The sequence below is a fragment of the Merops nubicus genome, unplaced genomic scaffold, assembly GCF_000691845.1.
Source record: "Merops nubicus isolate BGI_N331 unplaced genomic scaffold, ASM69184v1 scaffold24178, whole genome shotgun sequence".
NCBI classification, from domain to species: Eukaryota; Metazoa; Chordata; class Aves; order Coraciiformes; family Meropidae; genus Merops; species Merops nubicus.
Genome location: NW_008626064.1, coordinates 8,970 through 22,352, shown reverse-complemented (window position 1 = coordinate 22,352; position 13,383 = coordinate 8,970). Strand labels below are relative to the sequence as shown.

At 45.6% G+C, this 13,383-nt stretch overlaps 1 protein-coding gene across 2 annotated transcripts in view; it reads left to right on the top strand.

The window, feature by feature from the left end:
• Window positions 1–13,383, top strand: part of EYA3 (EYA transcriptional coactivator and phosphatase 3) — a 33,517-nt gene that overhangs the window by 14,688 nt on the left and 5,446 nt on the right. Inside the window, exons 6-11 of one of the 2 annotated variants that reach the window (XM_008945847.1) lie at window positions 3,231–3,368; window positions 7,889–7,971; window positions 9,433–9,616; window positions 10,590–10,729; window positions 11,297–11,380; window positions 11,985–12,074. In XM_008945847.1, the coding sequence (XP_008944095.1) occupies window positions 3,231–3,368; window positions 7,889–7,971; window positions 9,433–9,616; window positions 10,590–10,729; window positions 11,297–11,380; window positions 11,985–12,074 (719 nt within the window). The remainder of the gene's footprint in view (window positions 1–3,230; window positions 3,369–7,888; window positions 7,972–9,432; window positions 9,617–10,589; window positions 10,730–11,296; window positions 11,381–11,984; window positions 12,075–13,383) is intronic. The other variant, XM_008945848.1, reaches the window with a different exon arrangement.

The window sequence follows — 13,383 nt, the reverse complement described above, 5'->3', positions numbered from 1 at the left end:
CTCTGTGTTAGGTGACCTGGGGAGCTTTAGGTCTCTGCCTGTTCTGCTTTCTGAGCTGCCTTCATTCCTCCAGAGGAGCTTTTCCCTGAGAAGCTGACCCGGTGCAGAGAATTCTGATGCTGTGTCCATACTCAAGTCTTCAGTTGCCAGTGCAGTTTTCTTCCCTCTTTCTAAACACTCTATTCCTTGTCTGTTTGTCTGATTGTAGTGTTGGGTGTTGTCACAATCATCCGTTGCCTACAGGGACCCCGTGTTATGTTTGCTGTGGTCTGTTTGTGGTCTGAGGTGGTTTACTGTGTTAGTTTTGTTTGGTTTGGTTTTTTTAAAGGCAAATATGTGTAAATATGTGGAATGCTCCCTAGAGGTGTTAGGCCAAGATGTTTAAAAGGTGTTTTAGACTTACTTCTAAAATTTTTAGGAGGAGGGAGGATGTAGGGTGGGCTTGTTAGTGTTTTGTTTGTTGGTGGTACTGGTGGTGGCTGTTCTGGGGGAGTGGGAGGAGTTTGGATTTTTTTAAGCCAAAGGTTCTGGAACTCAGGGACATTTAACTGCTTCAGGGTTATGAGACATTCTTCTGAAAGCCTAGGCAAAAGATAAGGATTTTCTGTTTATAGGAACTTCTGTCTGTTAAGCATCTTCTGAATGTATTCAGTTCCTGGAATGTCTTGTTATGGATTTTGAGATCTGTTATTAAATACCTGAATTTTTAGTTTGAATTATAAGAGGTAGGAAGATGTTAAAAGTCACATTTCCAGTAATGGAAATCATATGGGAGTGCTGCCTGCTTGATCCTGGTGAGAAGATGGACCTTGAACGGTATGACAGGTAGGTGGAGGGTGGTGGATGGAACATACACAGTGCAGAGGAAATGTATAAATTGTCTCTGCTCACAAACCCTCCACTGAGCAGGTGAGGACTTGGCCAGCTTGGTCAGAAGTTTTAACAGCAGCAAAGGGCCTGTTGCAGAGGTCTGTGTGACTTCTGCTGTGTATTTGTTTCAGTGCCAAAGAGAAGGCATCATGAATTGTTGAACTGGAACAAAGAAGATGTATTTTAAGTATGAAATTCAAGTAAGCTGACAAACATAAGCATAGTCTTGAGATCACTCAGGTCAAGATGCTGCTCTTCAGAGAAGAGTTGACCTATGCTCTTGCCAATTTGTCACCTCTCTTTCTGCTGTAATACTTTTTTGATGCTTAAAGAAACATTGGATGTGGCTGTAAGTTGGTGTTAGAAATGCTGTGGATGTGATGGTTTAACTCCAGAACAATGTACAAGGGTGGGATACTCTGTGGGCCCTTCCAGGTACATGTGTCCTGTGACGTTCCTGTGCCCCAGGGGCAGTCCTGCCAGTGGATGTGAAGGGGTCTTGTTCCCCTTGCCTGGCTTCCTCTCTGTCCTCCTGGGGCTGTGCCACGAGAGCACAAGAGGGAAGGAGATGTGCCAGCAGGCCAGGGGTGTGCCTTGCTGGATGGGAAGAGAACGTGTCTGTACTGAGAGGGGACAGAGAGACAGTTGTGGGGAGCTGGGGTTGAAAGATGCCTTAACACAGGAGCTGTGCCAGCTCCTGCACTCTCATCCAGCCAGCCCTGCAGACACCTCTGGTGTGTGTCTGACCTGTTGTGACACCCCTCAAGGGATAACTATCCGACAGCATGCAGAATTGGTTTGTGCTTTATTGTCACAGTTACTGGGCACTCTGTGTCCTGTGACTGTCTCATTATGTTGCAGTCTGCTCCCTGCCCATATACCTGGAACTGTAAAGAACTGCTGGTCACTGTCCTCTCTAAAAGCTCTTCACTTGGTTGAAGATTGTGGCACTCCCTTTCCAGACTAAACCAATACAGCTACTCCCACTCCCCTCAGAGGATCAGTTTCTCAGCTGTTTCGTTCTGGAGTTTCTGCAGTGGATCTACAATCTTTCTCAAATCAGTCTTGCTCTTTTGTTTGCTAATCAGCACAGCACAGTTCTAGAAGTTTGAAACAGTAACAAAGGCACTAGTTGAGAGTCAAAGAATCAAAATCCTGGTGTGACTGTATAAATAGGTGAATGGCTTAATTTGACTCATGGGTGACAGTTTGAGTCCAGGTATGTAAATAAATCAAAGAGCTCTTGCAGAATTTGATGCTGACAAAGCTGCAGCATGGAGCGAGAGCTCTGGGAGCTCCTGCTCTTGTCCAGCTCTATAGAGTCACCCGTGTCTTCTGCATAAAAGACTTGGAGCTCATAGCCTGTGGCTCATCCTCTTAGAGCAGGTGAAGAGCTGCAGGTGGCTTTCACAGCCTTGGGACAGGTTTTTGGGAGTGGGTTAATAAGCAGGGTGGTCTTTCTGCTGGCCCTGAACTTTTTGTCTGGCTCAAAATGTCCTTTGTCCCTCCACTTTGCACACTCCTGCTAGTTTTTAAGTAGATGCTCTCAACTGATTCCTGCTTTCTAACCAGGTCCAGGGAGAAATGTCTTTGACTTGGCTGTATGTCTGGAAACATTTAAACAAAAGTCTGAAGAGCCCTGAAGAACCAAGCTTGAACTGAGCTACTTCAGTTGGATGTAGTAGACTAGACCTTAACCCAGCACCTGAGCTGAAACCACATTGCTTGTGTGTGCCCTGTGCAGCTGGATTGCAGGCACTTGGCTGTCTTGGGACTTTATTTAGGGATACAGAAGCTTTCCAGAATGGCAGGAAATCTGGAAGAAACATTTAGAAAGATTCCCTTCCTCACCCCCTTTTTTTTTTTTTTTTTGAGGTCTATATTCACTGCTGTCAGTCTGAAAATTACTGACTTGTGGTTTGTTTTAAAGTACTCAACCCAAATCCTAGTGAAGTAGGGGAAGTGTTGACCTTGACCTTAACAGACACCAGCTCCAGCCTGGCTGTGTAACAGCTGAGGTCATTTGCAGTGCTGTGCAACTCAGCCCAGGGATCAGAGGCTCTGGCAGCTCCCTCGTACTGACATGGCAGTGAATCTTGCTGTGACACTAACAGATGTTTAGTTGAAAGCTTTGCAAATTGGTCTTATTGGTGCTTTTACTTTTCTCTTTTTCAGCCAGTTCTGTCAGCAGCTCTAACCCATGCACAGCCTGACAGCACTCACCACCGCAGACATTAAACCTTTTCCACGTGTGATTTGTTACTTGCTTTTGTGATGAGCAAACATCTTAATCTGAGGTAGCTGCACGCTGTTTAGTCCCAGCATATTTGTTTGTAACTGGTCCAATTTATCTGATTCAGGTGCACTGTGGCCAGGTATGAAACCTGAAAGTGGTTTAATTCAGACTCCATCTACAAGTCAGCACAGTGTTCTTACCTGCACGACAGGGTTAACCACAAGCCAGCCCAGCCCAGCACATTATTCTTATTCCATTGAAGGTAACTTGGCATGGTTTTTATCTGCATCTCTCTCCACCTGACTGAGTCCAGATAGCACAAATAGAGAGGCTTGCACGTTTGGTCTTGGTTTGTGCATGCTTCTGTGTGCTTTGCCTCTCTCCTCCTGGTGCGTGTGTCCGTGTGTGGCTCTGTGTTTGCTGTGCAGCTCTGTGGGCACCAGGCTGGCTTGTTGGTGCCACGCTGATGGACTTAACAGGGTGAAGAGCAAGTGGGAAGGGGAGAGGAGACGACGTGTTGTGTTCTTGCATGCCTTTCCTGGGAATGCTCTTGCAGCTCAAGCTCTTTATTGGTGGTCTTTAGCTTGATGGCAGGAAATAATGCTGCCGCGGGGTTTTAATTTATTTTTTTTTAATTACTTCTGGAGGTAGATGGCTCTTGTCTATCCCACACACACCCCAGGTTGGTAGATCTGCTAGCATAGAACTAGCCTGCAAATACTCCAGCTGCTGGAAGTGCCACGTCTAAGAAGCCAGGTGCTGAATTTCACCAGCTTCCAAACCAGTGTTTAAAAGTAAATGTGCCAGTTAGCTGAATAATGGAATATTGTTGGTTATGACAAATATGTGCAAATTTTCTTAGGCAGGATTTTTGTTCTTTATGTTTGGGTGATGAATTGTGAAAATTTGTCTTTTTCTCTGAAGTTTTTAAAAAGCATTTCAGGAATTCTTTATCTGTTTCTTGTGTGATATTTTCATAGAATAATTCAGGGACTTCAGGAGATCTTTAGTTCAGCCTCCTGCTCAAAGAAGAGCTGAATTCAGAAACAGGTTGGTCAGGGCTTTATCCAACTGAATCTTAAAACTCAAAGAAAACTCAAAAGAAAATGGAGATTTCACTGATTCCAGTGTCTGAATGTCATCATGGTGGAGCTTTTTTTTCTTTTTCCAACTTGGAACATCCCCTCTTTCATGTGTTGTCTGCTTCTCTCCTTCTCCTGCTGTGCACCTGTAAAAAGAGCTTGGATCTGTCTTCGTGATAATCTCCATGCAGATACTAGCAAGCTGCTGTCAGGTCCCCCAAATCCATCTCTTCTCCAGGCTGGACAGTCCTGCTGCCCTGAGTTGCCCCTCACAGTTCCCATGCTCCAGCTCCCTGATGGTTTTGGTGGCTCTTTGCCAGACCCACCAAATTTTATCAACATGTTTCTTGTGCTTCAGGCTCCAGACTGGATGCCGCATCCAGATGTGGTCTAATGAGTGCAAATTAGATCACAGAATTGTTTTTGTTGGACCTTTAAGATCATCAAGTCCAACCATTAACACACCACTGCCAGGTCACCACTAAACCATGTCCCTCAGCACCACATCTACACAGCTTTTAACCTCCCTTTTAAACCCAGGAGTGGTCCCCTGGGCAGCCTCTTCCAGGGCTTGACAGTCATTTTAGGGAAGAATTTTTTCCTGATGTCCAACCTGAACCTCCCGTGGTACAACCTGAGGCTGTTTATCTCCAGCAAGCCAGGTTTCCCTTTCCCTCTTCAAATCTAATTTCAAGCTCTTTCAATGAGCCTGGCCAGCTCCTCTGCAAAAATGTGTAAAGGGGAGTAGTTCTTAAAGTTAGCAGCAAGTAGGTGTTGGCCTGGCTGTCACTGATAGGAAGGCCATGTGCTATGTCGTGGTACTGGCTCAGCTTGTGTCTTTGGAACAGAAAGTGGCCCAGCCTGATGCTTTTCCTTCATTTTGCTTTTCACATTCATAAAATGAACAATGCAACTCTGGAAATACTACTTTCCTTCCCACATAGCTCTCCTCCACGCAGTCCCACCAGCACAACGAATTACAGTGCTTTCCAGCACCAGCTTGAAGTGCCAAGGGTCAGCAGTGGGTCTGGATAATGTGACCCTGGTGGGTTTGCCAGCACTGTGCCATGGTGAGCACGTGAGCCCCTGGGCATCGCCGGGGCTGCAGAGCCACCATCAGACCTCGCTCTGCAGGAGGATTTTAAACATTTGCTCTGCACTGCTGTGACAATGTGTGACCTGAGGAGAGTTTCCCTGCAAGCTGCTCCTTGATAAGGTAAAAAAGTGACCTGAAGTGTGCAAATGCCACTGCTTTTTTTGAAAAACCTTTTGCAGACTGTCAGTGAACTCTGCCTTTTTTGGACTGCTGTTCTTCCTTTTCCTCAAACTAGCAAGCAGCCTGCTGAGGAGTCAGGTCAGTACCTGGGCTGCTGCAAGGGAGGTGGTGGAGAGCAGGAGCTGGAAGGATGGACAAAGTTACTTCATCAGCAGTCTCTTGGAAAACTCTCTTTTCTCTCCAATCAAAGTAGTCAGGTGGTACCCAGGCGTATGGTACTCCTGTCCCAGCAGAGGTGTATTTAGGGGTGTATTTATTTATTTAGGGGTATGAGGTCTGGAAATGGGAGAGAAAGACAGGAAAAGAGAAAAAGAGTCATGGCAGCTTCAAGGCCATATTTGTGTTTGCTCTTCTTGTAAACCCGAGGCCACAAAGTGGTCCCGTTTGGCTCATCAGTGCCAAACTCTTTTGCATGTTTTTGGCCCATTCACAGGTGAAGGGAACTGACCCACAGTGCAGAAAGAATTGGTTGATCTGTGAAGTGGGAGCTGTTTGTTGTGCAACACTGTATAGAGAAAGGGTAATTAAAAAAGAAATGTTGGAAGGAGACCCGAGTTAAGATAAACAGTGAAGTTCATATGAGGGACTCTGTTTTTGCCAGAATCTTAGCACTTGTAATCTTTTTTTCTTTGATTTCTTAACTCCTGTTACCTGTCTCAGTGGAGGAGCCTCTTCAGAGAACTAGATGAGAATCACTTTCTGTTTGCTCTCTGTGATAACCTTGAGAGAGGTGGGTGAATAACCTTCTAGATAGTTCATCCACTCCAGCTTTGTGGTTTGTTCTGCATCATTAGTGAGGATCTTTTCTGGCGAGCTGCTTTTCACAGTGCCCTTGGCAGGGACATTTTCTTAGTGCAGGAACAGCCTTGGTTGTTTCTGTGGCACGCAGAGCTGCAGTGGGAGCTGAGCCCTGCTCCCTGGCTGTTGTGTGTGAGGGTGTCTGGGACAGGTACCTCACTCCTGCAGCTGTACTTCATAGCTGCAGAGCTACTGTAGGTTCTTGAGGATCATCATTACTGCTCTTCAGCTCAGCCTTTTCCCCCTTTTTCTAAGGTTCTACCCCCCAAATTCTCTCACGTGCTTTTGAACACTGCTGCTTCTATGAATGAGGGGATGCCCAGGGGCTAGTTACTTACCTTTGTTTCTGTTTCTGCAGAGATGCCACCCTTCACACTTCTCTCCTCTTGTAAACACTGCATAGTTCTGCACCTCTTTTAAGATCTATTTCTTTTAGTTTTCCACTTTTTTGGATCCATTCCTCTTTCCAGCAGCTGTTCACCAGGCAATATCTGTGCTTGCCATAACACAACGTGCATTAAGAGTTCCTGGTGGGGTGTTGCCCTGGGGTAGAAAGACTGAAACCTTCAGAAGCTTGAGTTCTTCAGTCTCGAGGTGAATTCCAGTGGGTGTTATTGCAGTGAGGGCTTTTCTCAGTGTTATGGTATACTATATATCAGGTGATACTGTGGGTTTCTGCAAGTCTTCTCATAAGTATCTAAAAGTGATTTTTGGTTTTATTTGTCTGCAGAGAAAAAAGGTTTAGCAAAAGAAAATATTTCTTGGTGGCACCTGGTTTAGTACATCCTGATTTTGTTTGTGCTTATTTCATGGTTTTCACTAATCCTTGAGGGTCCCCAAACCCCTTGTGGAGTAATTTTTAGTTGGAGTGGTCTTGTGGCTGTAAACCCACAAAATCTGCTAGATGATCAGCGTTCCCAGGTGCTGCTCTAGCAGCCTCTCTGGGTTTTGATAATGTAGGTTATTAACCATCTTAAAATTCATGCTAACAACTACATGTCTCTAATAATTTGTCCTGCAAGCTGTTGACTATTTTAGAAAGTCTCATTCAAGAACCAGTTGTAGTCTCACAGGGGTGTGGGGAGATGATAGGTTCACTTTCTCCAGTAGGAAGCACCCTTTTTATACCATTTGAAATATTTTTACTGTTCCCTTAATTTTTTTTACCTAATTAGTCTAAATATCCTAAGTCAAATGCAGAGACAATTGTTTTTTATTTGGAGCTGGTTCAAGCACATTCATATCCATTTCATTGATTTATCCTGATTAATTTTCAACTGCTATTAATTGAACATGTAAGAATGTGATTATTGTCTTTTAAAAACTTTAGTTAAGGTCTGAAAGCAATTGCTTAGCAGGCATGGAGGTGTCTGTGACACTTTTTCAAGTGTCTGAAACATTTGAAAGTACTAGTTTTAAAGATATGCTGGCTCTCCTTCCCTCTAAGTGCAGTTGGAATGCAACTGGTTTCAAAATCCACTCCAACTGTTTCTGGCTGTTAAAAGCAGAGTGCTGCTGGAAGCACAAATGCTTGCACATAAGCCTAGTTGGTACATATTCCACAGCTTGGTCTTATCTCTTATGCTTTTCTAGAAGCATTTAATGTAGTAATTCTTAACTTTACAGCATCAACTACCAATGCCAGTCCAGTCTCTACATCCTCAACTGTTGTCAATATTTCCACGTCAGCAGTAGCCAGCATCTCACAGGTAAAACCTTGTCCTTGTTATTTTTGTGTGCAGCATCTCCTTTGCCTTTAACATGTTACTCATAGCTAACAAAGGAAGGAGAAATACTTGGCATCTCTTCAGATGGAGCACAGTGGGTACTAGAGTTATGGGGCTCAGTAAGTAACTCAAAGTCAGCAAAAGTACTCTCACTGTCTCTTTGACTGTGATGCTTCCCCCTTTGGCCTTCCTGACAGACTCACTTCATCTGTTCAAAGCTGTTTTCTTGTCTGGAGTTTGGGTGGTGAATCTTAAACAAGGTGCAGAGATCTCTGCAAGACAGAGAGTGGAGAAGAAACCACTGAACTATTCTGAGAACCAAGCCTACAAGGAGGATCATAAGTGGATGTTTTTTGGCTGCCCTTGTTCACCTTCTTCATACAAACAAAAATAGGTTGTACACAAACAAAAATAGGTTGTACACGAACAAACAAACAAAAAAGCAAAGTAGGAGGTGCATTCTAATGGTGCTAGAATAAACCAGCCAGAAGGTCCTGCAGCTAGCACAGAGTCCTTCCCCCTGCCTGTGACCTGCTGTAATACCTAGCACCATCAGCAGTTAGCTGCCATTCTGGATGGTTAGATATACAAAGGAACCTTTCAGTGTCACAGCTTGGCAGAAGGGGAATATAAGGAAGAGTGGGAGATGGCAATGGATGCAGGGAACTCCTTCTTAACGTAAACTTGCTTGGATCTGTAAGGGGAAAAAAAGATTTTCTTTCAGTAGTGCAGACCAAGGTCCCTGGTTCCCAAATCAGGTTGCTCTTTGAAGCAATCAGGAGTGCACAGTGTGCCAGATGGATGTGACATGACATCTGGGGTGGCTGCTTTTTTACTATCAGTAGCAGAAATTCAAATCCTCCAGCACAGCTTCAGGTGCTCAGTGATCTCCTCCTCAATGAGTAACAGTCTTTGTAAATGCATACCTTTCATCACAGCATGCACAATAATTGCTTGCTGAAGTCAGGACAGGAGTAAAGGCAGTTTATTCTGTAGCTCCTGTGGCTGGGATTACACCCTCAGCCAGTGCCAGGGCCACTTTCTGTTGCTGTCAGTACATCTGGTATCAGAAAGTAAAGTGCAAGAGAAACCCACCAATTCCAGAGCACGAGCAGGGTGCACTGCTGCCTTTGCATCCACTCAGTACTCCCCTGTTGCTGTCACATCAGTCATAATGAATTCATTTTTTAAGAACTTGGAGCAGAGCAATGTGATTGCTGGCCTCCTGTCTGGACAGCCTGCCTGTGTGGGGGCTGCTGGGAGGTCAGAGCTCTCAGCTGTTTGGGGGGATGCCTTTCAGTGGCAAAAAGAAATCACCCAAGGTCAGGCTGTGCTCTCGCTGGGGCTTCCCTCTGACAGGCACATTCTGGCATCAACGTCACCTTCCTATGGAGTGTGTTCTGAAAGAGGTGTCCTGCTGTAACTGATCCTTTCCTCTCACAGGAGTACCCCACGTACACCATCCTTGGCCAAGGTCAGTACCAGCCGTGCTACCCGGGCTCTGGCTTTGGAGTGGTGGCAGCCGCCGACAGCGCCGCCGAGAGCCCCGCCCTGGCAGCAGCCACGTACCCAGCCGAGAAGCCCAGCGCCGGGGGCCCTGCCCGGGCAGTGCAGAGACACTCCTCTGGTGAGGGCTGGCTCTCTGACAGGGTGGCTGCAGAGTGCCTGTGGGAAACAGCACAGTGTGCAGACATGGGGAAAGCTGTTATCCGAAAGGTAACTGCAGCACCTCTGCGTGCTGGCGTGGACAGGACAGCTGCCTTCTGTTGTCTGGTCCCACCGCCCTGTGGAGCACTGTGGTGGGGCAGCAAACTTAGGTGTTGGGAGTCCTGTACTGCTGCAGTTCAGGAGACACCTGCCACGTGCTTCGAATGCCAGAGGGAGAGGGAATTCTAGGGGGGAATTCTAGAGTTGTCAGCAGCAGCTCCTTGGGGACCATCATTTGTTTTGTTGGGGCTGGGCTTTCGCTTGGGCTCCAGGGCAGCTCTTCTCAAGAGCTGTAGTTTGGCCATCACCTCTCTGTGAGCTGGTCTCTGTGCCCAGGAGTACATCTTCCCTTCCTTCTGCTGCATCGTGTAAGCTGGTCCTGCAGTGAGAGCTGCTCTGCTGTGCTTTGCATGTGTGCACATCTGCATAGCAGTATCCTGGCACTTGGCAGGAGAAGATTTTAGCTAGTGAGAGATGTATGAAGTAGATTGAAAAGGTTTCATTGACTGTTCTAGAGAAGTCACATCTTTGGCTGACCTTTTCCACTAATGCCATGTCATGTACCCACTCCAGTAGTGTCGACTAAAATTTCCTCACCAAAAATACAGTTTTCTAAACTTAAAAAGGATGAGCAAAAGCATAGTGCTTCTTCTGATGTCTTACACAAGGAGTTTTGAGATTCTTCCTGTGTTTTCAAATAGTTCTAAGTTGAAATCTGTTGCCTGTTGCAGACTGGTAGGTTGGAAAAACCCCAAACAGATTCCATTCTTTTTTGGTGGTGCCCTAGGTCTTAAGTTTTGTAAAGGAGGTTTGTGGCCAAATGCTGTAAGCTTTATATTGGGGGCCTTTTTGAGACCTGGAGAGGTGAGAGCTGTGTGGTTTCTTTCTTCTAGGAGATGCATCCACAAGTCCTTCGTTATCAAGAGCAACAGCAAGTAAAGAGTTAGATGAGCAGGCAAGAAAAAACATCCCTGGGAAGAACAGGGGGAAGAGGAAAGCAGATGCCTCCTCCTCACAGGACAGTGAGCTGGAGGTAAGCAGTGATCTCTACAGCTCGTGTGGCAGAGTAGTGTGGTGGTAAAAGTCCTCCTCTCTTCCTATCCTCCAATCTGCATGGAAGAGGAAGGGTGCTGTGGGATCACAGAATTGTCTGGGTTGGAAGGCACCTCTGAAGGTCATCTGTTCCTCGTGGCAGCCAGTCCCCCCTGTTGGTCCTAACAAAGGTTTCTCTGCTAAACACCGAGGTCCTTTACGGGGTGCTCTCCAGTTCACAGCCAGTAAACTTCTACCCTAGCAGGGCTCTAAAGTTCATTAGCACTCTTTTAAGTTTTTGCTTTTATAACTATAAAAACAAGAGAAACTTTTGAAGTGGTTTGACTGCAAGAGCCTTATTCTGAGCATGCAGTTGTGCTGTAGCAGTGTATAAACAGCACTGCAATAAACTGAGTTGAATCATGAGTCCAGCCTGGAAGGGGAACACTGTTGTTTGTGTCTGTTAAAAGCATACTGCAGCTAGCCACAGAATTAACCCTAAAACTTCTTTGTTGCAGTTCAGTGCTTGGAATATCTCAGCTCTAACCTGATTTTATTCTTTACTCAGCGAGTGTTTCTCTGGGACCTGGATGAGACCATCATAATCTTCCATTCACTTCTCACAGGGTCTTATGCCCAAAAATATGGCAAGGTAATATTGCTTTTTCTGTGGAAGAAAAACCATATCTGTCCTGCAGAATTAAACGTTAGTCTTTGGAAAAGGAATAGAGAGAATGGTCGTTTTAAATGTATAAGGGGATACTTTTAACTTCTTGGCAGTTTGGGGCAAGGAAAGAATGCTAAATTTGGCTTTATACAGAGCTAGGATAGGGACATCATAAAAACTTCCCTTCTAACAGTAAAAGTCGTAAACTGTCAAACTGATTTTAGCATCACTGGCAAATATTGAGGTCATAGCATGTGGTGAAGGGAAGTGCTTTTTTTCCTTCAAAATCTATTGATTTTTGCATGTTTTGTTTGTGTTGCCTCTGAAAATGCATCAGTCCCTGCCATGCAGTACTGGAATGTTTTGTTCCATTTGGGGTCAATTTCTGTATTACCAGAATGTGTGTGGTGTTTTTTCTTTTTGCTTAAAATATGGAAGAAATTATAGTTCACACCACTGCATGCAGGTGGAATTATACCAGGTTTGATATACAGTGGGAACTTTGTGCATGGAGCTGATGACAAAATGATCACAATTTGCTTCTGCCTGTAGCCACGGTGAATTCACATTTTCCTCCTTGTTTTGTCAGGACCCAACTCTAGTGATTGGCTCAGGTCTGTCAATGGAGGAGATGATTTTCGAAGTAGCTGATACTCACTTGTTTTTCAATGACTTGGAGGTACGTGGCCAACACTTCTGAAAGGCAGAACAAACCTAGTGAGAACACTGCACGCCAGGTGGGATGTGGTGCTTCAGAGCCACGTAGTGCTGGAATGTGGTTCTAGGCACAACCAAATCAAAGAGGGGTCCTTCTGTATCTGAGACAGGCATTCCACAGACTTCTAGTGTCATGAGCTCTCTGAGGGGTTTCTACTTGAACCTCTGTAAATAGAGTGATGTCTGCTTTCCTTTATTTGCACTCATGAAGGACACGCTTCCACAGGCAAGCATGCTGTACACACAGATCCCACAGCACCTCCCATTTCTCTTTCCTTCAAGCTATCTCTGCTGCTCTCCTGTTCCCATCCTGCCTCAAGAACTTCTGATCACCTCTTTTATGTACAGTGTTCTTTGTTAAATTAAACATCTCAGTGTTCTGCACCACTTCCACAGAAGGTGACTCTAAATCTTTGCTTTCATCATGGCAATACCCTGTGCTGTGCTATGACATATTATCAGTTGAGGATTGACCCAGTAATGCAACCTGTATGGGAAGGTGTGATGGTGTGCCAGAATCTGGAATTAAATAGTTTGGAACAGCAAATTTCTTGACTCATGTCATCTGTGATGTGAGTTCACAAGTGCAGACTCATGAAGACTAGCTAAAGCTTGGGAAGGCTGACTGAACAGTGAACAATTAGTGGTAGGTGTGTCACACCAGGGGAAAACAGGATGGTTTTGTTGATGCAAATAGAAATTTAAGTGAAGTTTCCATTTGTGGCTGTGACAGCTGGCAGCTGTGAACTTTGCAAATGTGGTAAGGACAGTTACCTCAGTGCCCCAGAAGAAAACAAGCAAACCAACCAACAAATACAGTCTCTTGATAGGTTAACTATGTGATCAGGTTGGATCAATGGCCAGTGGGTCAGGCTGGAAACTGCCTGGCAGAAAGGAACCTGGGGGTGCTGGTGGGCAGCTGGCTGAACATGAGCCAGTGTGTGTCCAGGTGGCCAAGAAGGCCACCAGCATCCTGGCCTGGGTCAGAAATGTCCAGCAGGAGGGAAGTGAATCATGCACTTGAAGTCGGCACTAAGGCCACATCTTGAGTACTGGGATCAGTTTTGGGTGGCCTAGTATAAGACAGACCTTGAGGGGCTGGAACAGGTTCAGAGAAGGGCAACGAAGCTGGGGAGGGGTCTGGGGAACATGGCTTGTGAGGGGCAGGTGAGGGACCTGGGGGGGTTTAGGCTGGAGAAGAGAAGGTTGAGGGGAGACCTTCTGGCTCTCTACAACTCCCTGACAGGAGGTTGGAGTGAGGTGGGGGTTGG